A 26,559-nucleotide genomic window follows, 5' to 3' on the forward strand; every position below is an offset into this window, starting at 1 on the left:
ATGGTTCAGTTGTGGGGTGTGTAAAGGCCATCAGACTGGATGGTACATTTGTGGGGTGCTGTAGAGACCATCAGACTGGATGGTACAGATGTGTTGTGGTGACCATCAGACTGGATGGTACAGATGTGTTGTGGTGACCACCAGACTGGATGGTACAGTTGTGGGTTGTGGCTCTCTTAATTAATGATTGACACACCAGCCACGGACTGAGTAGCTGTATGTGCACGCTCTCTCCGAAGTGCTTTATGATTTTATTTTAACTTATTTTTTTTTCTAGACAGGGTTACTCTGTATATAGCCCTGGCTGTCCTACAACTCCCTCTTTAGACCAAGCTAGCCTCGAACTCAGAGAAATCCCCCTGCTTCTGCCTCCCAAGTGCTGGAATTAAAGGTGTGCACCACCATTTCCTGGCTCTGTATGATTTTCTTTAATACCTTCCCCCACCTCTCAAGCAACTCCAGTCTTGCTCAGTGTTACAGAATGAAAAACTGAAACCCAGAGACACAAAGTGAGTTAGTCACAGAGGCTCCTGCCTGAGATCAGTGGTTCCACCCTTCTCCTGAAAGAGAATCTACACAAGGAGATGAGACAGCTTTCTCTACAAGCTCTCCAAGTCCTTTCAGATCTCACAGACCACAAGGGTGCTCCTGAAGTGCTGCCGAGCACAGAGACCCTCCCGGACACAGGCATTCTGGCTGGTTCCAGGCTTGACCCTTGTTTCAGCTAGCACTGGAGTCTCCTCACATCAGTAAGACAGAGAGACAGCTCAGCCCTTGGCAAGCTCCCAAGAGGCATAAGAAGTTCCAAACCCCTCTCTCCTTGCAGAAAGAGGCAGTCAGAACTTCCCACCACCCGTCTGTATACCACCTTGCCCTGTCTCTCTCAGTCTCAGACTGAAGCCCCTCAGGGAAGTCTCACAGACTGGGCTTCATGGCCATTGAGGGGCAATGCCAGCTTCACCTTCATTTCTGCCTTGGCATCTGATCTTCATGCATCACCAGGTAGGAGCGCCAACCCCCAACCCCTCCAGGAACAGCTGTCTAGGCTCCTGCCTGCCAGCTCCAGGAGATTTATGGCTGTGTAATCTTTCCCTAGGCAAAGTCTCGGCTTTGTGGCTAATCAGTGGAAGCGGGTCCCTGTCCAGCTACTCCACCAAACACTCGTTCAGCCCGATGTAGGAGGTGAGGATCTCTCACAGCCCTAAAGATGTAGGCTGTAGGCACTTAAGAGGTGACTATTGCAACTTACCCCACACCCAGGCACTCATCACCCACACTGGGAACCCCCACCACACATCCTGCATTGTCTCCAGACCTGCAGCTGGCAGAAGTTAATAATGAAAGGGTTTTGTTGTTGTGTTCTTGGAGCCTTGTGAAACCAGACTCTTCCACTGAACTATAAGGCTCCTCATCCTGGGGAATGGGGACCCCAGAGAGATTGACAGGAGGGCCCAGGGATGTTCAAGGAGACTGCTGCTTTGCTTGTCTCTATGGCCGGGATAAGCCTTGTCCTCTTGACTCCTCCGTAGGCCTTACTGCCTCAGTCCAGGGTAAGGACAAGACAGCAGGGGGTTTTATTTTCTTCATTCTGCAACCTATTCATAGCAGTAGGGCCTATTTTTCCTCCACTGTCTGGTCTGGTAGGAAAGAAGGCGTCGCTTACTACTGTTGTTTTCTTGTAAAAATGAGGAAACAGTCACTGAACAGCTTGACAGCCTCAAGTTGCTGGATGGAGAACCAGAAGGCATGGGATGCTTCTGAGGACGTGGAAGCAGGGCTGTCAGACTGGCTGGTTACTGTCCAAACACTCACTATGAAAGTCTGCCCCATGGGACAAGGAGGGTGAGGTTGCTGATCCCCGTGGGACGCCAGGACCAGCTCTGCTGAGTTAGGAAGGAAGAATAGTTTGGCTGACCTTCAGTAGAGCCGGAAGCAGAAGCACGCTGCTGCCCTCAGCCTCTGAAGGGCAGGAGTTTGGGATTCAACCCAGAGCCGAGGGAAGAAGCCTAATTAATTATTGCTCTGCCCTGTCACCTCTGTGGATCCTGCTGACTGTTGGGAGGAGGCATTATCTGGCTTGGCTCCCCAGGAAGGCCAGGGGAGGGTAAGTGGAGACTTGGGGTTGCAGATAGCCCTCCTTCCTCTCCATTTTCTCTCCTTGTCTCAACAAGAACCACAACACAGTGTGGGGACTGGGAGTGGGCTCACCCCACGTCTCTAGCCTGGGCCGGGCTAAGGGGACATGGCCTATTCTGTGCACAGTGACCCCTGAGCCTCAGGACTGACTGCAGTTCTCACCAACTTGACAGGTTATTGATATCAGACAGACAGACAGACAGACAGTGCCTCCACCCCTGGGATAGTGCACAGTCATTTACATGCCAGAGAGGAGGCTGGCCTGGTGCTCTGGCAGGGCTTGTGGCCAACTTTAACCTCCCAGGCTCTGTGTTATGGAGAGGCAGCCAGGCCCCAGCACTGGCTGGAGAGGCTAGCTTAACCCCAAGAGAGGCATAGCAAACAGCGCTTCACCTGCTAACAGGGAGGAGTTACAGTGATCATCTGCCTAGGCTACAGCCATCTTTCAACAGAGAGTTGGAATCCCATAGAGTAAAACAAATAATGCAGAGACGAGATAATTGAACTATATAGTGTTGCACGTGTTTGCCTGTAGAGTTTCTTTCTGCCCTAACTGAAGACAGTGTTCTGTTTTGTGCCCTGGCCTGTCCCCTCTCCTATGGTAGGAATTAGCTGACCATGCCATACAGCAGGAGGGCAGCTTCATGGGCTAGGAGGGAGCACACCTAGGGCCCTGACTTGTGCTTATCCCATGTGTACCTCCCTGGTAACTGAGCCAGCTCCCCTTCCTAAGGTCGGGGCTGAGCTCGGTGAATTTCTCTGGCATCTCCTCCCTAGTCTGGCCACCGCAGCTGGAGAAGGTGCCATAGACCACTCACGTTGGAGTAGAACTCTAAGACAAGGCAGAAATGGACAGGAAGGGGTATCTGGGTCCTGTCTCCTGGACTCTCAGTTCAGGGTTCTAGCATGTTAAGGTGTTCCAAGCTTGATTGAGAGGGCATACTATTTATATCATACGGGAAATAATGGTAGCACTGAAAGCAGGGATGGAGCAAGGACAGAGAGGTGACACATGTACAAGCCACTGAGAGGGAGACTGATGGAAGCGGTTCCCAGAGCTTGGAGCCAGTATTGTGCTCTGCAGGTGGAGAGGGGAGAGACAGTGTTGTAGAAGGGGGGGTGTCTGTCCATCTGAAAACCCCCAGAGGTGCTGCCTGGGCCTTTATTCCTCCCTTTGACTTCTTGATGCAGCAGCTGTAGGTAAAGCAAGGGCTGCTGTGGGGAGTGGTTGGCTAGGAAAATGTTTTCTCTCAGAACAGCCAAGGAGCTTCAGGAATCCAGCGGTCGAGAGAGCTGGAAATGTAAACTGAGCTGGTTTCTAATTGGGACAGGATGCCGGGGCAGATAAGGCTCTTTGACAATGATGATGAGACCCAGACAGGGAAAGAAGGCAAGAGCCAAGCTTCCCTCGTTGGCTATAGAGTCCTCCCGGCCATCAGGCTCTGCTGGAATTTGCTGGCTTGGAAAAAAGAAGGAATTGGGAAGGCTAGTCCCCTGCCCCATCTCAGCTCCTCTTGCCAGCCACCTACGTCCTGCAGAGCTGGTGCTGGGCATTCTGAGTTTGGGGAAGCATGGCCACAGCTGATTCTGTCAGCAGACTCTCAGGGTCTATGGAAAAGAAGCTTCTAGATACCGTGGGGTCAAAGGAGTGGAGTTTATTCTTCAGGTTTTCAAAGTTTGTCACAGTGGGAGCCCTGGACATCTACCCTGGAGTGAGATATACTTGTATGTTCGTGTGCATGCTTGTGTCCATGCATGCTTGCTCGGGGCAATGAAGACTCAGATTTTAACTGTGTGGTCCCAGGTGAACACTACAGGGGAGCTGTGGATATCTTGAACCACAGAAATGCCCTAATGAGGCAGAGGGAAGGCTTGGGTCTTGGTACTTAGTGCGCCTGCCCCAGCCGCAGCCCCTCCTCCTCTCCCGGCCTCATCTCAATCACTCTGCTCTCATCCGTCTTTGGCTTCCTTGCTCCTGCACCCAGCATGTTTCTTGATCATTTGCAAGGATGGCCACCCTGTGTTGTGCATGAAATAGTTCACACTGAAGGTTTTCAGGGATTCATGCATTGGATTAGATAAGAGGCCTTGTTCGCACATGAGCAAACTAAGGGCCAAACAGGTGAGGCTGTACTGCAGACTCATTGGGTGCCACCTCGAAGACCGACCTGCCCAGTTCCCTTCTGCTGGCACTCCCAGTGAGTTACCTCGTCCATAGAGAAGTGAGCGCCCCCAGGCAGCTCTGAAAAATCAAGGGTATTCTTTCTTCTGCCGCCAAGTCTTTTACTTCCTGATTTTGGTACTCTTTGGGGAGTAAAATTTGAAAGGTCTAGTTGGGTCTATCCTTAGCTATCTGTCTTGAGAAGAGGAGGCATATTTTGACATCCCTAAAGGTAGCGAAGAGGAGGAAGAAAATGGTTTCCTTTTAAAATATTCTAGACCTGGTAAATCTTTCCTGCTAACTTAAGATAAAACCCTGTCATTCTGTGCAGGCTGATGGTGAGGAGCACCAGGCAGGCCTTCTGTGCTGACTTAACCCTGAGGACCTAGGGGCTCTCTCCACCCAGGAGTCTGTGCTCCCCAACCCCACTCTCTTGTGCTGCCTTCGAATAGCACCAGAGAAGTAATTTAACTTGAGCAAAGGCTGTGGGAGGCCCCTGAGCTCAGCCTGAAGAGAGGGGGATATTTTTGCCTCCTAGAGGAAGAAAACTCATTTTCCCAGTGCACCCTGCCCCCTCCCCCTCCTGTTCATATCAGCTTAATTTTCTTCTCCTCTTAATGAAGATGGATGAAAGCCAAGCTATATATTCAGGGGGAGCCAGTCAGGGAAGCCGAGTGAGGGGGCGAAGGGACAGAAACAGAGCTTCCCTCCTGGAGAGGAAGTAATTAATTATAAGTGAGAGCTAAGGTAGGGAAGCCCTTGATAATGGAATATCAGCCTCCAAATGCAGGTGGCTAAAAATGACACCAGAGCATGGCGAATCTCTTTTTATCTGTTCATTTGTACATTCAACAAAACTTTATTGAATACCTATGATAGGCAGACAGGGAACTCAAGAAGGCATCTGGAAAGCTTCTGGCTCAAGGAACTGGAGACAGGTTCAACCCCAAATCTAAGGCCTCCTGCCACCAAGATAAATCATTTACCAAAGTCCCACTGAATGGCTGAATATATTGACCTTTTGGATTTTGGATTAGCTGTTTAAATATCAACAGCTGTGACCCCGGTTACACCTGGCCAGCTTGTCTCCTCAGGGGTTAAATAATAATGTTGTCCGTTAGTTTTTCTGTTTACTGTTCCCATTGTTCCTCTGACCTCAGTCCAAACAATTAGATCAGTCCCGCCCTTTGGAGTGTCTGCTGTGATATCACAGAGTTGCCATAACAACAGACTATGAGGTCAACAGAATGCCCGGTACTGCAAAAAGAAGCACCTTGGTTAGAAAGGAGCCTGTCGTGTGAACAGAAGCACAGAGAAAGCAGAGGAGCTGAAACTTCACATCAGAGCATCTTGGCTATTTAAGATGACATTGAGCCGGGGTGCTCCTTTGCTGGAATCCTTTACAAACCTCCAAAGCACTTATGAACATTGATAAGAGCTTGTCTGGAGGCAGGGGGATAACGAGATGACCTTCAAAAGGCCTTGCAAGAATCCTAAAGCACAGAGGAAAGTGAGAAAGAGATTTGACTAGCCTTGACCTATGGAAAATTCAGGGGAATTACCATCCATGCAAATCTCCTAGCAGCCGAGCAGATCTGACAGTTACCAGCTGGAATTTATCATCTTGCATCTGGGAGGATTTGCAGCAATAGATACACAGTGACCCCCGCCCACCCACCCCATTCCCTGCCCTCTTCCTCACCAGCCTTGGGAGAAAGGTTTTCTTCCATTTCTTCTAGAGGAGCAGATCTTTGCCAGCAGCTGAGACTCCACTAACATCCTGCCCATCCACTTGGCCTGTGTGTGTCCAGCTTCTTCCCAGCTGGACCAGCACGCTTGGAGGGCAAATGAGCCATGCTGCCGGAGAGGCGAGTGGGTCAGGCCGAACACAGAGCTGCTTCTCGTGTTTTACGCTCCTGTCTGTAGAGATGAGAGCTGGGCAGGCTGAGAGGAGAGAACGGAGACTTCTTCAATACTCTTCAGCTTCACAGCAACAGTAACAGCCAATGAACCTGAAGCTTCCTTTAACCCTCAGAAGGGCTTGGGAGGTCTCTGAGAAGCAAGTAGGTTTGCAGCCCCAGAGCCTGTGTCAGGGCTGGAAGCTGGAGAGGCCGGAGCACCTTCTCCCTGCAGGTTGGGCTGGCATGAGTCTCCGTGCAGATGGGAATGCAGCCCGAGTTCCTCCGCCCGCCCAGCTGCTCAGTGTCCTTAGCTCAGTGAGGTCGGACTACCTGGAAGCGGTACACCTGCTCCGTGCATGCTTCTCTCCGTTTCTGCATTTCTGTCTTGTGAACCTGAGCTGGGAGGAGGTCTTCTCTCCATTTATTCTGCCTCCGGACCTCTAACTGTAGCATCACAGGCGAATGCTAGGAAGTTAAAGCCCCAGGCCCCCTAGGGGCAACTGGGCTACCCCTTCCATTGCCCAGAGAGAACCCTGTCCCTGTTCTCCTGTGCTAGAGCCAGGAAGAAAGGGCAACCCATGGAGTCTGCCCCAGCTCACCCCGCGTCTCTGCCACAGCATTGAGAACTGGATCCAAGGACTTACTTCTCAGAGGGATGGTAGCAGCAGGGTGGCTGGTGGCTCCTCCGAGGCTGCCGAACTGGGGACTGAGCTTCCAAAAAAGATGTTGAAGTTTCGGGCTGATCGACGGGTCAGGTAGGGATTTCCTCTGTGGACCAGGAGTCTTGTGAAATCATAGCAAGCTGAGTGGGTTGTTCATCCTGTTTGAATTTAGGGCTTGGTGGTGATAAGGGGTCTGCTGGAGATGACCAGGACCCGAAAGGAGAGTAGTTAGGTCAGTGGCTACTGCATTGCAGTGCCTGTGAAGGGGAGGCTATTTTGAAATTGGTAGCAGTGGGTGGAAGAGTGCATTGTTTGTAGGGTTGCTGGGTAGAAGGCTTAGGCCAGGGAGAGGTGTGCCATGCCCTGGAAAATTGAGCTGAGCAACAGCGGAGTGTGTGTGTGTGTGTCTGAATAACTACCTGCAGGGTGCTCCCAGAAACACAGAATAAAAGGTGCCTGGAGGGATTGGGTGGGTAGGAAGGAGGTAGACATTCTACACATTGGACAAAACAGAGAATTTGGCATTTTAAGCTGTTCATTGTTTCAGATTGCTACCCTCAGCCCTGTAGGGAGCCAAAGCCAGAGATAAGGGCAACAGGGCAAGTACTCCTCCCTGTAGAGATTCCATTGTTCCATTATTCCCTGTAGAGGTTCACATTGAGGGACCATCCTTATAAGATTCAGGAAGGAAGAATGACTATAGTTTAAGTGCAATGTACTGCATTTAAACCCAGGTCTGATGGATGCTGGTCAGGCTTTAAGTCCAGCTCAAGGTGTATAGACTCCAGGTTTCCAAAGAGACTGAAGCTGTTGCCTGCTGTACCTCTTTCTCCTGCATATCTGTGGTTTTGATCTGAACAGCAATGGTTGGGCACAGGAAAAAAAAACACCCTCTGATATTATCTTTAGCTTCAGCTGGCATCCTGAGGGCTGGGACGTGTCCTGGGGTACTGGGAGAGTGTGGAAGGGACCAAGCAAAGCACACTTGGCTCAGGCTCTGGTTGGCTTGAGAATGGTTGAGCAGAGGGCCAGCTCCTTGTTGTGGGTGTTCTGAAGCCCCTGTTTTAGCAGCCTCTGTCCCCGTGCCTGCTCTTTTGGTCAACTGGAGCCTGTGCTGGGCTCTCCAAGTGTATCTGAAGAGGTATCTAGGAGGAGCCTTTTCACAAATCTAGCCCCTGTGGGCTAGACACTATCACATTCTCGCCAAGTGGTCCCCACTTATCAAAGACATTGCTCTCCTGGAAGATGGTGCTTTCCTTCTGCATGTCCCTTGGGAGCCCACCCAGGAGCTGGCTTGACATCCTGTCAGCCAAAGGTACTTTCTCCTGATGCACCCATCTGTCTCATTTCCAGCCCCTGGAACTTATTCTCTCCAGCTTCCTGGCAGGCTCTCTGCCTAACTCCCAGCCCCACTCTTAGCCACAGCGGCCCTTAATTAGATCCAACTATTAGGCCAGAACAGACCTTTGATTCTTGGCAGATCCTGAAGGCTCTACAATGTCCTCTTAAAGGGAGACAATGGTCTTGTAGTGTGGTTGAGTCCCAGCCCCAGCTCAATCTTGGAGTTTCTGAGTTTCTTGATGAAGCATAGAACAGGAGAGGAGTCCAAGGTCACAAGAGAGTTTTTTCAGCAAATTATGAGCAAGCATTTTCTGTGTGGCAGACGCTGTCCCTGGGAGGGACGATGCTGCATGAAATCTTGACTGTCTCAAGGGCTGGGAAGCCCCTTGTCACCCTCCCTCCCACCGCCAAGGTGACCACTGAATGAATGTATTGACAGCCTGGGATCTCTAGCAGGTGGTTAAAACTGAGCCAGCAAGAGGTGGCTAGGTTTCATCCCTCTCTCCGTCCCCGCCCACCTGCATCCTCCTGTACTCTAGCCCAGGCATTCTCCCTCTCCCTCATGATCCTGCTGGGGAAACAGAGCCACAACTCCTTCTATGGCCTGCCAACCTTTGCTTGTGACTCTGCCTCTACAGCTGATGGCAGCTCTCTTCCCTCTTTCTCCACAGCCACAATGAAAGACGCAACACATTTCGACACCCAGTGACCAGCCAGATCCCAGAGGAGAACAAAAAGTTTGACTTGAAAATGTAAGTTCCCCTCTGCTTGTTTTCTGTCCTTTGTCACCACTGTCCTTTTGCTACTGTGTGTAGGTAGGGCAGGGGAGGGAGGAGGAGGTTATTTGCTGGTCCTCACCACCTCTGGCCATATCTCTTGACCCCTCACCCACAGTTCCCAAGTTCTGGAAGAAAACAGGTTGCTGTGTCCCATAGGATGAACTGAAGGAATAAAAAAGCCTGCTCTCATGTTGAGATAGCACCTGGGAGCCCTAAAGGTAGCACAGGGAAATTTGATGAAATCCAGAGATCTAAATGCTCAGGCTACACCGTGAATCCTGCCTCACTGATGGGGGAGGGGTAGTTCATAGACCAATGATCTATTGTGCTTTTGATCAATGATTTTTCCACCCTCTGGGATCAAATATATAGCTGTAAGTATGCCATTGAACCTTTAGAATAGAAGGCTGAAGGCCTGGTGGGTACATGCCTGTAATCCCAGTTTTTGGAAGCCTGAGGCTAGAGGATCTTGATCTCTAGGCCAGCCTGTCCCAAAATAGGGTACAGAGTAAAAGGCAGTCTATTATCTCAGAGTCTAGATTTATAAACATACATGAACAGGAGAAACTTACAAGGAGGGGGGCACATGCCTATGATCCCAGAATTTGGTAATCAGGGGCAGGAGAATCAAGAGTTCAACATCATCCTCTGCTCCATAGCAAGTCTGAGGCCAGTCTGGGCTGTGTGAGACTCCCTGTCTTTAAACAAACAAACCAGAAAAACAAAATAAGCCAAAGCCATAAATGAACAGAGAAGAGGAGGGAGATTCTCCCTGTGATGACTTCCGCACTGCACCTAAGGCTGGGATTTTGTGCTGCTGCTGGGGCAGTGGGGACAGGGCAGGGGCAGGGATGGTGCTTTGGATGCTGGCTCTGACTATTTCTCCTCCTTTGTTGACCTGAATTCAGATCGGCCTTGGACATGTCCAACAAAACAGGTGGGAAACGATCTGCAACCATCAACAACGACATATCCAACCACAACATGGTGTCTGAGGTTCCTCCAGAGCGACCCAACATCCGGGTAAGGCCAGTGGCTCCCTACCTGCTTCTGCAAACTCTCAGGCAGGAGATGCTTTCAGTTTAGAGGATGTCAGGAAAATCTTTGCTTGCCCAGCACATACATAGACTCCAATGGGCAGGCAAGGTGGTCCAGGAACCCAAAGCAGAGTGGAAAGGAAGAAAGCTCAGACAGGTACCTTATAGAAGAGGAGGCACCACACAGGAGGAGATGGGGTTCCGTATCTTGCCCTACTAATCCTTTAAAGGGAATAACACTTTGTGGGTGGGGCTTTCCAGGAGCAGCATCCTGAATTCTGCCCAATAGATACCAATGGTCCTCTCCTGTTGTCAGGACCAAAAATGTCTGCAGATGTTGTCAGTGTCCTCTGGGGACAAAGTCTCCCATTTTCCTAAGAGCCACTGACCTAAGGGCACAGCAAAAGAACCTCCCATGAAAGATGAATTTATGGGGGTGGGGGTTGACGTGGGAGGAGGAGGAAAGAAGGGTCTGGGAAGATGAAGTCATCTGAGAGAAGGGAGTGGTGCGTGTCCTTTGGGCTTAGTGACAATGTGGAACTTAGAGACTTGAGAAGCAGTTTGAGACTCTTGATGAGCACAAAAGATTGAGAGGGGATGGGAGAGGAGATTTAGAAAGCGCAAACAGGGGAACCACTAAGTGAGCAGCCACAGACCACCGTGTGTTCATGCAGGGATGCACTCTCTAAGAACCAAGTGTATGTTTCTCTGTGTGTCCTAGCAAGGGTGTGTTGAAAACACAATTGTGCATGTTGCAGAATCTGAAAAAAAATATGTTACTTATGTAAAACGTACAAAGAGGAAGACCAGGTCTGTGTATTTATAGACATATCTGCTGCAGGAGTGTGTAACCATGGACAGGAGACCGATTTTGGGTCAGTGGCTGCCCTTAGGGAAGAGAAAGGTAACAATACTGAGCCTCAAAGGGAGGCTTAGCTCTACTTGCCTTTTCTTATTAGGGAAAAAAACAACAGAAAGGAGTAATTGTCGTCACAATGTTCCCTGCTTTTCTGAAACACTTGAAATGGTTAGGAAAGGTGTTTCTAATTTTTGTGTGCGAGAGGAAATTGTGTATGGGTGTCCATAAAACAGTGGGAGGATGCTATGTCTGTGGACCTTAGAGATGCCAGCTGCCTTCATGTGCTTTTTCAACCTACCTTTCCTTTCTTCCTTTCTCCCTTTTCTTCTTTTCTTTCTTCCTTTCTTTCTTTTCTTTTCTCCTTTCCTTCCTTCCTTCCTTCCTTTCTTCCCTTCTTTCTTTCTTTCTTTCTTTCTTTCTTTCTTTCTTTCTTTCTTTCTTTCTTTCTTTCTTTCCTGTTTGTTTGTTTGTTTTTTTTTGAGACAGGGTTTCTCTGTGTAGCCCTGACTTTCCTGGAACTTACTTTGTAGACCAGGCTGGCATTGAACTCACAGAGATCTCCCTGCCTCTGCCTCCCAAGTGCTGGGACTTAAAGGCATGTGCCACCACACTCAGCTCAAACCTTATTTTTAAAGTGAGGGTAGGTCTTTCATTGAACCTGGAATTCATTGAAGCCCCAGGGACTTTGCTGCCCCTTCCTCTCTAATGCTGAGATTACAGGCTCACCTTGCAGCACCTACCTTTGTAAAAAAAATTATTTTTGTTAATTATATGTTTATAAGTGTATGTATGTGTGTGCATGCGCACGTATGAGGGGGATGTCCCCAGGAAAGTTATTTAGTCTAGGGGAGGCTGTGCTGGGTGGGCTTCAGAGGATAAATCTGGAGTTTGTGCAAGAGAGAGGGTGTCCTTACCCCTGAAGAACCACAATGAACAGAAGTTTGGGAAGATGAGGAAGAGACAGAGACGGGACTTCTGTGCTAAAGCAGCAGAACATGGATCACAGACCCAGCCAGATATTAGAGACCTGGTCTTCAGTGCTGTGTGGAAAATTTTCAGTTCTCCTACATGATGACCATTACTGAGAAGACTAAATGTATTTAGCGGGGTTCAAACGTGTGTGCATGTGGATCTGTGTGTGTGTGTGTGTGTGTGTGTGTGTGTGTGTGTCTGTGTGTGTATGATGAGGAGCCTCAGGAAAGATGTTAGTATTGCCCATTGTTTTTAGGTTGGCCTGGGCCTGAAAAGAGCCTCAATTAAATCAATGACATTGTAAGAGCCATTCCAGAAAGGGCGTGTGTGTGTGTGCTTGTGCATATGCATGTGCGCGCGAACGCGCAGGCCATCTCTTAGTTACTTTTTCATTGCCATGATAATACCTGACAGAAATAAAGTAATGAAGTAAAGATGTATTTGGCTCACAGTTTGGGAGGGTCTCGTCTGTCATGCTGGGAAAAGCAGACTGAGTGACAGGATGCACGGCAGAGGCCGCTCACATCATGCAATCCAAGAAGCAGAGCAAAGGGCAGGACTGAGGACTGAGGCCAGGTATATCCTTCAAAGCCCACCTCTTCAGGGTTCCACAGACTTTCAGAAGACTGGGAACTCCACCAATAGAGGACCAAGTGTTCAAAATAATATGCCTTTAGGGGATATTTCACATTCAAACGGTAACAGGGAGGTTTTGGAATCTAGGGAGGAAAAAGGATGAGGCTCTTCTCAATAGCTTAACCCAGAAGAGAAAGAGCGTTCAAGGCTAGCCTATTCTACAAAGAGAGTTCCAGGACAGCCAGGAATACACAGGGAAACCCTGTCTCTCACAACCAAAAAGGGCATTGTCAAAAGTGGTGAGATTTCCGTGGTGATCACATGTCTTATGGTGAAGAGGGTGACTGATACCCAAATCCTTAGACTAAACAAAACAACAAACAAACAACCCACACCAATCTGCTTCAGGAGCATTAAGGAGAAGGGTTAGGCTGAGCAGTCTGCAGAGTGCTCAAGGAAGGCAGATTGTTGTTGCCAGACACAGGAGGAGTGACATGTCCATGTGGCAGTGAAGAGCCAGAGGACACTGCTCGCCCTCCGAGCTCTCTGGTGTGAGACAGGAACAGGACGCAGAGTGGATGATACAGGAAGGTAACAGTCATGTCCATGCCAGAAGCTTGTGCAAGAGGTAGCATTAAGGAGAGCAGGGGGAAGAGAGGAAAGAGGCAACAGAGGCCTGCTGGGGGCTGCCAAACCCGATGACATGAGTTTGATCCCCGGAACCCACACGGTGGAAGGCGAGAACACACTAAGGACTGCAGATCATTCTCAGGCTTCCACACCCTCTCCATGGCATGCATGCCACCCCCCAAAGTAAATAAATGGAAAAACGACATCAGAAGAGTAAACTCGGAAATCTTTTATTTCCTCCCCCGCCCCCATCAAAGGAAAAGAAACTGCACAACAACTAATACATTGAGACCCATGTTTGAGATCAGAAGTTCCAAAGAAGGAAAAGGCCACGCCTTTGAGAGACTCAAAGCTTCATAGCCAGGGCACCAGGGACCCACTGGACAGATTTGCCCATTAGCAAGGACAGAGCTGTAAGGAGAGGAGGGGAGTTCGGTTAACTGCTGTCTTTGCCTCCCCAGGCGACTCGAACTTCCCGAAAAGCCATTGCCTTTGGTAAACGCGCACACTCCATGAAGCGGAACCCCAATGCGCCTGTCACCAAGGCGGGCTGGCTCTTCAAGCAGGTGAGCCCACCCTGCCTTGTTGCCTACAATGACCACCACTTTCTACATAGCAGTGTGAGCTGTGTACTCACGGCGGCCCGTGCGGTCTTTGGTATATCTCCCTGTTGTCTGTGCATGTCTCCCAGTTGTATAAAGGCTCTCAGAAAATGAAAACCTCCCCAGTCTGCGCCGCTCAGGAGGCAGAGGCAAGGCAGATATCCGAGTTTGAGGCCAACCTGGTCTAGAGAGTTAGGACAGCCAGAGCTACACAGAAAAACACTATCTGGAGAAAAAAGAAAGAAAGAAGAAGAAAAAAAAATCCTCCCCAGAGTTAACTAGTGTCAAATTTGGAGCTCCAAGATGAGGCTCCCGATGGGCAGAAGCAATGACTCTGAAATCCACCATGTCACTGATCGCATCAGAGCAACACAGGGCACATTCTCTGCACATCTCCTTGCTATATGGACATGGGGTGGCTCTAATCCTGGGATTTACCAACCTTTCCCTGGCTGGCCACTGCTGTATCCTCATCTGCTGTTGTACTCACTCATTCTGGGGTACCTTATGCCCCCTTTACCTTCCCCAGGGGAGACTCAGAGCATCAGGATGAGAGAGCCTGAAAGTCACAGGCAATAATCTAATGTCAGTTCCCAGCATCTGAGATCTCAAGGGAGCTGGCTGCCACGTGCTAGCAGCGGTGCTGCAGCTAGAGCCGGGATGTCCTTGTAACTAGCGCAGAGCTCTTGGACTGCGGCTGCCTTCCCTTCCACACCCTCTCATGGACTTCCCATCTGTCTGTCTGTGTGTCCTGCAGGCCAGCTCCGGGGTGAAGCAGTGGAATAAGCGTTGGTTTGTCCTTGTGGATCGCTGCCTCTTTTACTACAAAGGTGAGTTTGTCCCCCTCCCCCCGGCACTGCCAGGGCAGGGGAAGCCAGGGACCGTTCTGTCTCATCCCATCTTGCTGTCCAGTTCTGCTTTGGAAGGTCATTGGCCGGTGGGTCTCTCCAGGCAGGTTCTTAGCAGTAGGAGGCTGTGGCAATGGGTTGTCAGCCCAGTGTCAGAGCCATTCATGCACTCACTCAGTTCCTAGCCGTCCATACTTATTCGGCAGGCACTAGTTCTGGATCCCAACTGATGATACGGTAGGTGAACAGGGCAAACATTTGGATAGTGAGATTCCTGGGTAAGGAGAAAAGGAGGAGGAGGAAGAGGAGGTCACCAGTGACTGCTCATAAGTCACCTCCTAGTAGAGGCTGGTGTTGATTTCCCCTCTGCCCAGCAGAATAGGCAAGCTGATCCAGAATATAAGAATGTTTATGTCGTTTTCTTTACTGTGAAGTCCACAGCACCAAAAGCTGTGTAGCAGGGAGGATGTTCAGGCAACGCTGGCCTCTACCCTCTCTGTCACCCCTATATTCACGTGAGGCTCCCCTGCCCCAACATAAGGGCAAAGATCTGATGAACTGTGTCGCAGCCTCCTCTAGGAAGTTATTCTAAAGTGTTCACAGCAACATGTGTCAGCGGAAGCACAGATGACCCAAGCAGGGCTAATGGCAATAATGGTGACATCATGTCAGGCTGCTGCAATGGGAGGGGGTGGGCACAGGTGATGTCTAAGCAAGAGAGTGCTTCACTTATCTACAGCGAGGAAATGAGGTAGCACTGGTTTCCTCCAGCCTCCTGGGAGCAGTGTGGTGAATCATTAACTCTGACAAACAGTAGTTGTGCTTGCTCACCCTCTGCTCTGGAACTGCTTGCTCTTCCTGAATCGTAGCTGAGCAGAGGCTATTGTTACAGGGACAGGGGCAGAGGAAACGTCCAAAACTAAGGAATAAAACATTTCCTTGCCCTAGAACTAGGGTGTGATAAGACTGAGGGAGGAGTCAGGATCCCTGAAGAGAAATCCAGAGCATACCAAAGGGTGCTCGTGAAGTCACTGAGGGATGGTCTCAGGATATCCGTATTCATCAATTTTCTGTCGCTGGGTAATTGATAAAGAAGAGAGGTTTGTTTTGACCTTTGGGTCTGGAGGCTAGAGGTTTGAGAGCTTGGCACCAGCATCTGCTTAGCTGGGGACATCTGTGCAGCGTTGGCATATGTCAGAAAGTAAGAGGACAAGAGGAGCACGTGAACAAACAGAACAGCCTCACTTTGCAGCACCCTGCTGTGGTGGAGTAGCCCACTCTGAGATGGGCATGTCAACTGGGCACACCTTTTATCCCAGTACTTGGGAAGCAGAGGCAGGAGGGTCTCTGGGTGCTGCTGTTGCGACTGTCCTGCTCACCAATACAAGCAGACAGAATGGGGGTGGAGGAAGCTGGCTTGGAGTTAGGCTTCCTGCATCTTAAGATTGATCCACTTTTTCTGGTTAAGGAACCCGGATCAATCAACCTGTCAGTTCACCATGGGGGAATAGGAGAGCCTCTTCATGGGACATTTAGGAGTGTTGGATCTAGTAAGGCATTGAATAGGCCTTACATAAAGTGAACACTCTGTGTCTGAAAAGCCATAGGGGATATGGACTATTTCGTTGATATTTATTTTAGTAAGGTTGAAGAGCTCTTTGCCCTTCTTCTGCATCAGGATCCCTCGTGTGTGCGTGCGTGTGTGCGTGCGTGCGTGTGTGTATGTGTGAGGGTACACACACTTTTGTACCCCTTTTCCCCGACAGATGAGAAGCAGGAGAGCATCCTGGGCAGCATCCCTCTGTTGAGCTTCCGGGTGGCAGCTGTGCAGCCCTCAGACAACATCAGCCGGAAGCACACATTTAAGGTCAGCTGGGCTTCCTCTTTCAGGTGGGAAAAGGAGGGCGTCTGCTCTTCTAGAATGTGGGGCTGGAGCCGAGTTAAGTACATGTCCCTTAGGACGCCCCTGTGTGGTGGCCCAGAAGGGAGCAGGTAGTGGCCCTTCAACTCATCAGGGTGACTGGGAGGCAGTGCTGGGGTTCCCTCTTCTTCTCTCAGGGGCCTGGTGGGTGTGTGGCACAGGTGGGCCAATAGCTGTGTCTCTGTGATGCCACGATTTCACCGGGAAGAAAATTGTGTCCTGAGCCTTTTGGACCTTTTGCCCAGCAGCTTGCCCCTCTTCTGAGCTGAGCTCTGGTGGATGAGGTTCCAAGGTCTTTTCTAAATAGGTTTCCTTTCTATTTTGAGCCTAGGGATATGCAGGTAACCTCCCTCTGTCAAACTTACTCAAATTTTAATCTTTAGAGAATATTACGAGTTAAATTTTGTTTTAATCTTGAGTTATGAATCTTATGGAGATAGCATTACCCCAAGTCCTATGGAGTTGGGGATGGAAGCCAGGGCCTTGTGGATGCTGAGCAAGTATCCTGCCCTGAGATGCACCCCTGGCCATGTACACAACAGTTAGAGAGAACACGTGCACAGAAAAATGGGACTCTCCTCCTGTTCAGTGTCACTCCCTCAGAACCCCTCGGGGACCTATTCAGCAAAGCTGTGCCTGCAGCTGGCTCCTCCTAGGCCAGTATTTTTCCACATTTAAAAATTCATGACCCATTAAAAACTATAAAAATCCCATGCCCTTTGTGTTTTGTGATGCAGAGTACCCTAGGCTGTTTTTCAAAATGTAAAATAATAATATCGATTCTGCATGCCTTAGAATAAAGTCCCCTCCTCCAGTTGAGAATTGTTGTCCGAAGCCCTTAAAGCGTAACACTGTGGCATTAAAGACAGAACAGAAACTACAGATCACACCAGGTTGGTGTCTGAGCTTCCAGGGCTCTTTCTGTCCTTCAGATTCTGGTGAAAGAGGTGGACACTGTACACAGGCCTGCCAGGGAAAGAGGAGGGGACACATTTGGCATATAATTAGTTTTCCATCCTCTAAGGGGTTGGTGTGCCAGAGGTGTGAATAGAAGGAACAGTTAATACAACTCTGACTCCGGGGAGCTGGGTTCTAGCTGGGGAAATAGAAACAGGGTGCTTAACCAACAAATGGTCCCGATCCACAGACACGTTCCCACCCACACACGTCCACAGTCCATCTCGCCCTTCCTATCACACCTGTGAGACTACGCACTCCAGCCTGGAGCTGTGCCAGCTGCAGGCATCAGATAAATGTCCTAGAGTGACTGATACACACCCTGCTTCGGAGCCTAGCGAGAGATCACTCCGGTGCCTACCAGACCCACACACCCTCCTCTTTGCCCTGAGTCGTGCACTGCCTCTTTAAGGCCCCCACGTGATAGCTGTGCTCAGTGGCCTACAAAGGGTTCTGACTGGTGCTATTCAGTGTCTCATCCCCAGGGAAAGGAGGGGAGCTGAGACAGACAGACATCAGGCTTGTCCTGTTGTGGCCACCAAGCACAAGTCTTGGATGGCAAATAATGAGGAGCCAGGAACTGTCCCTGCCTGGCTACAGCTGAATGCCTTAGCTTCTCCTAGCCACACCCTCAAGTCCCCAGCTCCTTTCTTATTAGAAGCTGCTGCCCCTCCCTGCAACTCCATCAATAGCCCTGTCTTTTCCCAGGCCCTCTCTGCCTTCTCCTGTCACAAGCATTTGGTCCTGGGGCTGTTTGCTCCTTGTCCCTTGTGGCATGTTTTGTCCCCAGTGTGACTAAGCTCTAGTGTAGCTTCTATCTTCCTTGTCACTGCCCCCCACCCCACCCCACCCCCTGGCCAGCAAGCTGGGTACACAGGTTGCTCACAGAGTGCTCATGAAATGAACAGATTGATTTGCTGATTCCCACCTGCCCCACCACACATCACCAGTCTTGTCTCTGTCTCCCACGACACCATGCTAACCCTGTGTTCTTGTCCCAGAGGGCTTTCCTGGGCCCTGGGCACTGCTATTCAGTCTCAGGTCCCAGCAGCCTCCTTGCCCTCTTTACAGCTCCATCAGCACAGCCCCTCTCCTCAGCGGCTCTGCCTCCTGCTGGACCCTCTGCTGAAGGGCAGGGTCCAGCCCAAGGGCGGAAGCCTGGGGTGCAGTCCCCCAAACTCCACACTAAGAAAGAGTGAAATGCATGTGGGACACAGGGAAGGGAGTCTCCTAAGATTGGTCCAGGAAACTCTGGGAGGATGAGGGCATGACTTGGCTGTTCAGGAGAGCCCTGACTTTAGCCAGAGGGGCCTGGCCTTTTTCTTCAACTCCCATCAACTTATGGGTTAGCACCCAAGGGAGCCAAGGCTGGGATGAGACTGCTAATCACATCTGGAGGCCCCCCTCGTTAGGTGGTGTAAATTTTAATTACCTTTTTTTTTAAGAGTTGAGGGGGTCACCAGAGGAGTATGCTAAGGTCCTAGAAAGAATCTGGCAAGTCCCTCTCCCCTGTCATCCTTCAGTGGGTGTATCATTTTAAGCTGGAAGTAATGCTGGAGCTCCCTGACTCACTGCCCACCGCAGCCCCAGTTTTCCCGTAGTGCAAGCCCTCCGTGCCCTATCCCTTGTCAGGCTGAGCTGGGCACTGCTGGGTGCTGTCCTTCTGGATGTTGACACTAACTACATAATACCCATCTTGTGCTCCTCACTGTCTGGTCTGTCTCTTCCTCTGGTGTCGGTTGGCTTGTCTCTGCCTCTCCTTCTGGCGGTATGAGGACCCCCTCCTCTGGACAGGAGCTCTCTTCTGGGTTCCAGCCCGCTGTGCCTGCTCACAGCCGTCAACTAGGTAGTGTTCTGACTGTTTGCTAGTGTGTGCCCTGCATGCCATGGATAGGGGCTCAGGTGTTTTCCTCTTGAGGAAGGGATAGGGCCAGCTTCTCAGTAGTTAAGCTGGGTTTGGGATTGTCCTGTTTAGGGGACCAGCTCCTCCAGCCCTGTGGTAATTTTCATACCACTAAGGTGGAATCGAAGGGGAGAGAGGGTGTGGTAATTGTCCTTCTTGCTTACAGCCGCTTCAGGCGGGGGAGGTAGGCTTGCTTTCCTGGTTACTGGGCTTTTAGGTAGCATTCAGAGACCTCTCATGCCAGGTACATGGGAGGCAGCTGCGATCCACCCTCCTTCCTAGCTCCTTAGTTCCTCTGGGGAGAAGCTGAGTGCTGAGAACAGCCTGACTGACTGCCCCTTCTGTGGGTGTCCTTTCCCTCCAGGTGACTGTTTACTGGGTAGATGAGGCTGGGGCCAGTTCCACGCACTGCCTCTCCCCACAGGCGGAGCACGCTGGAGTCCGCACCTACTTCTTCAGTGCCGAGAGCCCTGAGGAGCAGGAGGCCTGGATCCAGGCCATGGGCGAGGCTGCTCGGGTACAGATCCCTCCAGCCCAGAAGTCAGTGCCTCAGCCTGCGCGGCACAGGTGAGTACCCGGCGTGGAAGTGACGCAAGGGGAGAGAAGGATGTTCAAAAGTTCCCAGCTTTATGCCATCGCCAGGCCCATTCTGTGGATTTGAACCTCTGGAGGATCACATCACTCACCTAAGCGGGAGGTCTGGCCAGCAGGTTGCAGAGCTTGGACCTCACTGAAGTCCAGTTCTTCCTCCTCTTTCTGAGCTGGGGGAGCCTGCAGAGAATTCCTGAAAGCTTGGCTGGGAGCCAAAGGTGAGGGTCACTTACTAGCTGTCCCAGGCTGTTTGCGGCAAATACTTTGGAGGAAAATGGAATCAGGTGTGAATCACAGGTTAGTCACTTGGCCATACTGTGACCCCAGAGTGAGTGACTTAATCTTTCAGCATCTGATTTTTCTCTTCTCAAATCTATTGGTTGGATTTATCCTGGAAGGGGACTGCAGATTGTGTGTGAAGTCCTGAAAACACAACACACTGCTCCCAGTGCCCATCACCTGCCGGCTCAGTGCCCAACTCTCCTTCCTGTGTGGAGCCCTGAGTTAAGTGAGTGGGGATCTGGAAGCGAGGGCCTCAGGTCTGGCCTGAGTGTACAAAGGGTCACACTTCAGGTCTGACTACACATAGTGTCTCATCAAGGAGGCTTGACAGGAAGCTCCAAGGAGGAGTTGTCTCAAGGGCCCATTTCTGTGCATTGCTAAACCTTTATTCACCCATTTCCCAGATCTGCCAGGAAGGAAACAGACTGCGCAAGTCTGTGCTTCTACTGCTGTGATAAACACTGACCCAAAGCGATTCCAGGGAAGTCAGGGCAGCAACTCAAGGCATGGGCCTGGAGGCAGGAACTGAAGCACGTGCCGTGGAGAAACGCTGCTCACTGGCTTGTTCCCCTGCCTTATTCAGCCTGCTTTCTTACATACCCCTGGGGTGGCACTGTCCATGGCGAGCTGGTCCTTCCCATATCCTCAACCAAGAAAACACTGAGCCAACATTCCTACAGACCAGTGTTATGGAGGAATCTTTTTAGTCTAGATTCCCTCTTCTCAAATATCTCTAGTTTATGTCAGGTTGACAAACAGTAAACAAACAAAAATAACCAAGACATAGATCCTATGCCAGGTCCTGGGAGTACGAGGGAAGAAACCTGCTGTGTTCCAGCGCTTATGGAGCCCACATTCTAACGAAGTTACCCCCAAAAGGGCGTGCTTTGGAAGGGGGAACTTCGTGTTTACCTGCTTGGACTCAGCGACTTGTCCCCCTGCTGCCAACCATGGTGTATCTCATAGCAGCCCCTCCCCCTCCCCCAGGACAGGTGGTAGCCTGTCCATTCTGCCAGTGAAGAATCCCCAAGATGCAGGGCAGACCTGTAGCCTGTCTCTGTGCTAAGTACAGTTATTATTGTGAAACTGGGTTACATGCCAACCTAGTCTGGAGGGCTGGATTGGAGACGGATAACAGAGAAGACCAAAATGAGGAGAGGTTAGCCGTGGCCACAGCCAAGGGCTGGGCTCTGTATCTTGGCAGAAATGAGAGTGATTTGGGTAACAGGCCTGGAAGGCAGAGCAAGTGTAGTGTTCATGGTTGAGTTTATCTGATCATTGCCCAGCAATAAAGTGAAGCCTGGGATTTAGGAAGCAACATTGGGTGTCATGCTGCCCTAGTTACTTCTCTTCCTCTCTGTCTCTTCTTCACTCCTCCTAACCCACTTACCCCTGCCTCACACCGCTGGGCCAGTACCACTGACAGCCTCTGCCTTGCCCTCCTGCAGCCTTGAGAAGCCGGACTCAGAGAACATCCCACCCAGCAAACACCATCAGCAGCCACCTCTCAACAATCTCGCCAAGCCAGAGCCCGAGGCCAAGACTCGAGGGGAGGGGGATGGCAGAGGCTGCGAGAAGGCCGAGCGAAGGCCCGAGAGGCCTGAAGTCAAGAAAGAGCCTTTGGTAAAAGCCAATGGCCTCCCATCTGGACCTGAGACAGCTTCAGAGCCTGGCAGCCCTTACCCGGATGGCCCGAGGGTCCCAGGAGGTGGAGAGCAACCTGCTCAGCCCAATGGCTGGCAGTATAGCTCCCCAAGCCGACCAGGGAGCACGGCTTTCCCACCTCACGATGGGGACGCTGGGGGACACCGGCGGAGCTTTCCACCACGTACTGACCCTGACAAAATTGCCCAGCGCAAAAGCTCTATGAACCAGCTTCAGCAGTGGGTGAACCTGCGCCGAGGGGTGCCCCCACCCGAAGACCTTCGGAGGTGAGGTAGCCTGGGGGGCAGTATGTTAGAGCTAGGGCTCGGGAAGGGGGAGCAGTTTATGAGACCTTGCTTTATTGGGAACCTTCTGGAAGCTACCTGTGCAGGAAAGCTGATTCTCAGCTTGTCCAAATCCTTGCCTCTGATTGTCAAAAGAAAGCACAGATCCGGGCGTGGCAGCACATTCTTGTACTCTCAGCACTTGGGAGGCAGAGGTGGGAAGATCAGGAGTTCTGAGGTTATCCTCTGCTACAAAGTTGGAGGTCTCATATAGCCTGTGCTCCTGTATGTCTCATACAGAAAGAGAGAGAGAGAGAGACAGACAGACAGAGACAGAGACAGAGACAAGAGAGGCATACAGAAAGAGAGAGAAAGAGAGAGACAGAGACAGAGACAGAGACAAGAGAGGCATACAGAAAGAGAGAGAGAGAGAGAGACAGAGACAGAGACAGAGACAAGAGAGGAGAGGCAGCGAGTGTACCTAGGATGTTCAGTAGGCAGGAGTCAGGCATCCCTAAAGCTGTTCTGGTTAACCCCCCACCCCATGCTGCAGATCCTGTGACATCTGAATCCAGTTCTTCTGTTCACTGAGAGCCAAACGACTTACACCATTTTAAGGAAACAAGGCACCTTACCCTTCCTATTGTTCCTTGATGACCAGTTTGCCCCATAGATAAATATACAGATTTATCTGAAGACTGGCTTTCAAATGTTTGGCAGGACTTACTGGACTTGATAGTGTTTGTCAGGACAAATGAGCTTAAGATGTAGGGACCCCTGGAGATTGTGGGTACAGCCTCAGGAGGGAGCCTCATTGTTGGTGATGGGGTCCTTGGGTATTTGTAAGTCCCAGGGGCCTCCTGGCTCTGATATCCTATGACTAGAAAGCCACTATCATCCTTTAGGTGCATGGTACGCTTGGGTACGTTTCTTCTACCTCCTGTTTTGGAAAGGGCCCAGTAAATCTGTTCACACTCAGATGTAGATGGCAAAAAAGGCCTAGAGCTGTCTTCCGGGACATTTCATTTTAAAGAGACACAGTTTGAACTCTGAATGGTGCAGTTTTCAAAGATGGGACTTGTTCTCACTTCTAGGATAAGCCTAGATCCTGCTTGGGCAGTGCCTTCCCATGCACTCTGGCTGGATGCCCTGGGGCTCCAGTCACTTTTGCTGGGCTGGAGGGCTGGGAGGGTGGGGGTAACTGGTGTGCACAGGTGGGTAGATACATGTCCATGTTGTCTGCCTTCCTTATAATGGCCCTTCTTTCTTTTGCAGTCCTTCAAGGTTCTACCCTATGCCCCGCCGGGTCCCTGAATATTACAGCCCCTACTCTTCCCAGTACCCTGACGATTACCAGTACTACCCACCAGGGGTGCGGCCAGACAGCATCTGCTCCATGCCAGCCTATGATAGGATTAGTCCACCCTGGGCCCTGGAGGACAAGCGGCACTCCTTCCGGAATGGGGGTGGACCCACTTACCAGCTTCATGAATGGAAGGAGTCCACCAGTTACGGGCGGCAGGATGGCACCGTCTGGATCCCCAGCCCCTCCCGACAGCCAGTCTATTATGATGAGCTGGATGCCGCCTCGGGCTCCCTGCGCCGCCTGTCCTTGCAGCCCCGTTCCCACTCTGTGCCCCGCTCGCCCAGCCAGGGCTCCTACAGCCGTGCCCGCATCTACTCCCCAGTACGCTCACCTAGTGCCCGTTTTGATCGGCTGCCACCCCGCAGTGAGGATATTTATGCAGACCCTGCAGCCTATGTGATGAGGCGATCCATCAGCTCCCCGAAGGTGAGCCACCATTCCACCCTTTCCCCATCAGCCCCTGAGACCATCTGCTAAGAAGAGCTGGAGATGCTGGCCTATCTGGGATATGGCCTGCCAGGCCAGGAATCTGCCTGGCCTGTGGTACCCACCCTAAGGGGTTGCCTTGGGGGTTGTTCTGAGCTCTAAGCAGGAACCATGCTCTCTGTGCCTCTTCCCAGGTTCTACTGAAAATTGTGCAGTGTCTTAAGAGGACAGAGAAGGTCTGTCTTCCGACCTTGAGGACTCAGATAGATTGTTGTGAACGGGGTTGCAATGCATCTCAGTTTGAACTCTGCTCTGGGACAGAATACAGGCGCCCTTAACCTTGAACTTTAGTTGGTGGGGAAGTCCACATCCCAGCCGTATTCTCTCACCTCTGCAATCCCCTTTCTCTTCCAGTATGATTACCTGGGAGACAGGCGGCCAGTCCCTGCAGGACTGTTCCCCTACAACTACCCACCATCCCCCACGGTCCACGATAAGATGGTACGTCCTCTCCTCCCTTCCACGCCACCTCAGGACCTCCTCTCCTGCATCCACCCAAGGTGGAGCTGAGCTGGGGCAGGTGCCAGAGATGCTCTGGACACAGTGCCTAGTCCACGTACTTTTAGAAGTCTCTGGTTGCCTATTCCTTTCCCACTAGGCCTCAAGGGCCCCAGGACAGGGCTTGGGGCCACTTGCCCCTTCTCCTCTGTAGCACAGAGGAGTGTGTGCTCTCCTGCCCCTCAGTCCCTCAGACGCTTAGAGCAGCTCTTCTCACCAGCACACAAGAGGAGGGGCCAGGGCTAGCTAGGAGCATGAACTGGATACAGTCAGGCTAGGACTCCCAGGCTAGAGCATGTGGACTTTCACCCTTGGTGATGCCTTTGTTTGAATGCCACCCGCGGGGAAAGGGACAGGGGTCCTAAGAGGAAGAAAGGGTGTGTGCCACATTGCGTTTCTCCCCTTTCTACTGTTTCTACTTCTAAATGTGTTCCTCTGAGGAATGAATTGGGGACTAAAGAACCTCTGTCCCATACCCAGCGTGGGAGGCCAGGGTGGAGGAGGCTGGGTGGATGTGAGGGTGGCCACTGTCGCACTGGTTCTCTCTCTACTGTTCAGACTCCAAAGCCTTGGCCCACAGCAAATGCACCTTTCCAGAGACATCCTGTTTTCATAGAACAATTGGAAACACTTCTCCTCAGATTTGCAGGGTGGGACAGAGGGAGAGAATGTCCCTCTTCCTTTCTCCACCCGCCTTCGGTCTTGTCCCCTTCTACCTCAGAACCACTTAAAGGACATGACAGAGACTTTTTTTTTGGTCCATGCCTAGCTAACTCTTAACTACTCTGCTTCTTCTTTTTTTTTTCCTATCGTTTTCTTTTGTGTGTTCCTGTTTGTTTGTGTTGCTGGTTGGCCCTTTGGCCCCGGGCTCCGGGTAGGATGAACTTTTAGATCTTCAGTTGCAAAGAAACCTAGAGTATTTGGACCAGCAGGTAGGCAGAGCTGGTGCCCCCTCGCCATCCCATACCCCTGTCCTGTCTCCTCCTCCCTGTCCCTAGCATCCTCCAGCCATTTGACAACCTTTGTTGACGTCACCAGGATCCAACAAAGTGGCTCGTGTTTTGCTTTGCCCTCTCATCTCCTCTCCCTCTGAATCCCTCATGGGCAGCTGCGGTTGTCCTCAGGAAAGAAGTGTTTAAATGGCATGTGAATCATTAACTACCACTGTCTACATTCTTCAGTGTTCAGCCCACGTGGAACTGCCTTCAGAGGCAGGTGGGAAGAGAGTAGAGACAAGGGTTGGGCCTGAGATGTCAGGAGTTTAGTTAAGCCTGGATCTGGGAACCCATATCCTGTTCTACTGGTCATTGTTAAGTTCTACAGTTATAAACTGAGGTCTTTGATTTGTCCTAGAATGGTTTAGAAAGTGTTTCATAAATTTGTTAGTTCCTCAACAAAACTCTTTTGCATACACAGCTCATGGTCCTTAGAGTTCAGTGTGGTTGTCGGAGGCACAGTAATATCAGCTCAGTAAACTGACCAGGCAACGAACACCCCAGTGAGACACACGTTGCTGGCTGCGTCATGCTTACTCCACACTTTTTTTCTTTGCTCCTTTGCCTTTTAACTCCAAAGAGGGCCATCTAAAACCACTTGGTCTAGACAGGCTGCCAGTGAACCCATACACTAGTAGATGTGTGCTACAACCGACAGGGAATCCAGGAGTCCGTGTCATTGTCCCTGGAAGGCAGCCTGCAGCGGTAGAGATAGATGATTGTAGTGATAATATTAAGAATAACTAAGGTGGTGGTGCATGCTTTTAATCTCAACACTCATGAGGGAGCGGCAACTGGATCTCTGTAACTTTGAAGTTTCAGGCCAAGAAAAGTTCTGTGGTGAAATCATGTCTCGATAATAGTCATAGTGGTGTTAGTAATAACAGAACAATGATAATAATAATAGCAGCCACTAACTATAATTGGTGTTTCCTCCATGACTTTGACTGAATAGAAGAGCTCACAATTCTTTTCATTTTTGTAATAATTCTACAGGATGGGAACTGTGATTATCCTATTTTATATAAAGGAAACAAGCACAGAGAGATTTTAAAAGCATGCTAAGGACACAATCAGTGATGAGCCGAGCTTGTAGTGGGACTCTGAGAGGAGACAGGGCTAGGATCA

The 26,559-nt window shown here is 50.7% G+C and overlaps 1 protein-coding gene across 12 annotated transcripts in view; it reads left to right on the forward strand.

Moving 5' to 3' along the window:
* Plekha6 (pleckstrin homology domain containing A6) overlaps positions 1-26,559 on the forward strand; it is a 137,571-nt gene that overhangs the window by 85,283 nt on the left and 25,729 nt on the right. For 5 of the 12 annotated variants that reach the window (XM_028764611.1, XM_028764614.1, XM_028764619.1 and 2 more), the window contains 9 exons: positions 8,873-8,953; positions 9,889-10,003; positions 13,516-13,620; positions 14,414-14,486; positions 16,271-16,371; positions 19,650-19,852; positions 21,607-22,089; positions 23,362-23,878; positions 24,293-24,379. In XM_028764611.1, the coding sequence (XP_028620444.1) occupies positions 8,873-8,953; positions 9,889-10,003; positions 13,516-13,620; positions 14,414-14,486; positions 16,271-16,371; positions 19,650-19,852; positions 21,607-22,089; positions 23,362-23,878; positions 24,293-24,379 (1,765 nt within the window). Of the gene's footprint in view, positions 1-6,913; positions 6,954-8,872; positions 8,954-9,888; positions 10,004-13,515; positions 13,621-14,413; positions 14,487-16,270; positions 16,372-19,649; positions 19,853-21,606; positions 22,090-23,361; positions 23,879-24,292; positions 24,380-26,559 lie in introns of those variants that run through there. The other 7 variants (XM_028764613.1, XM_028764615.1, XM_028764617.1 and 4 more) reach the window with 4 other exon arrangements.

This window comes from Grammomys surdaster, unplaced genomic scaffold, assembly GCF_004785775.1.
Source record: "Grammomys surdaster isolate TR1022 unplaced genomic scaffold, NIH_TR_1.0 145, whole genome shotgun sequence".
NCBI classification, from domain to species: Eukaryota; Metazoa; Chordata; class Mammalia; order Rodentia; family Muridae; genus Grammomys; species Grammomys surdaster.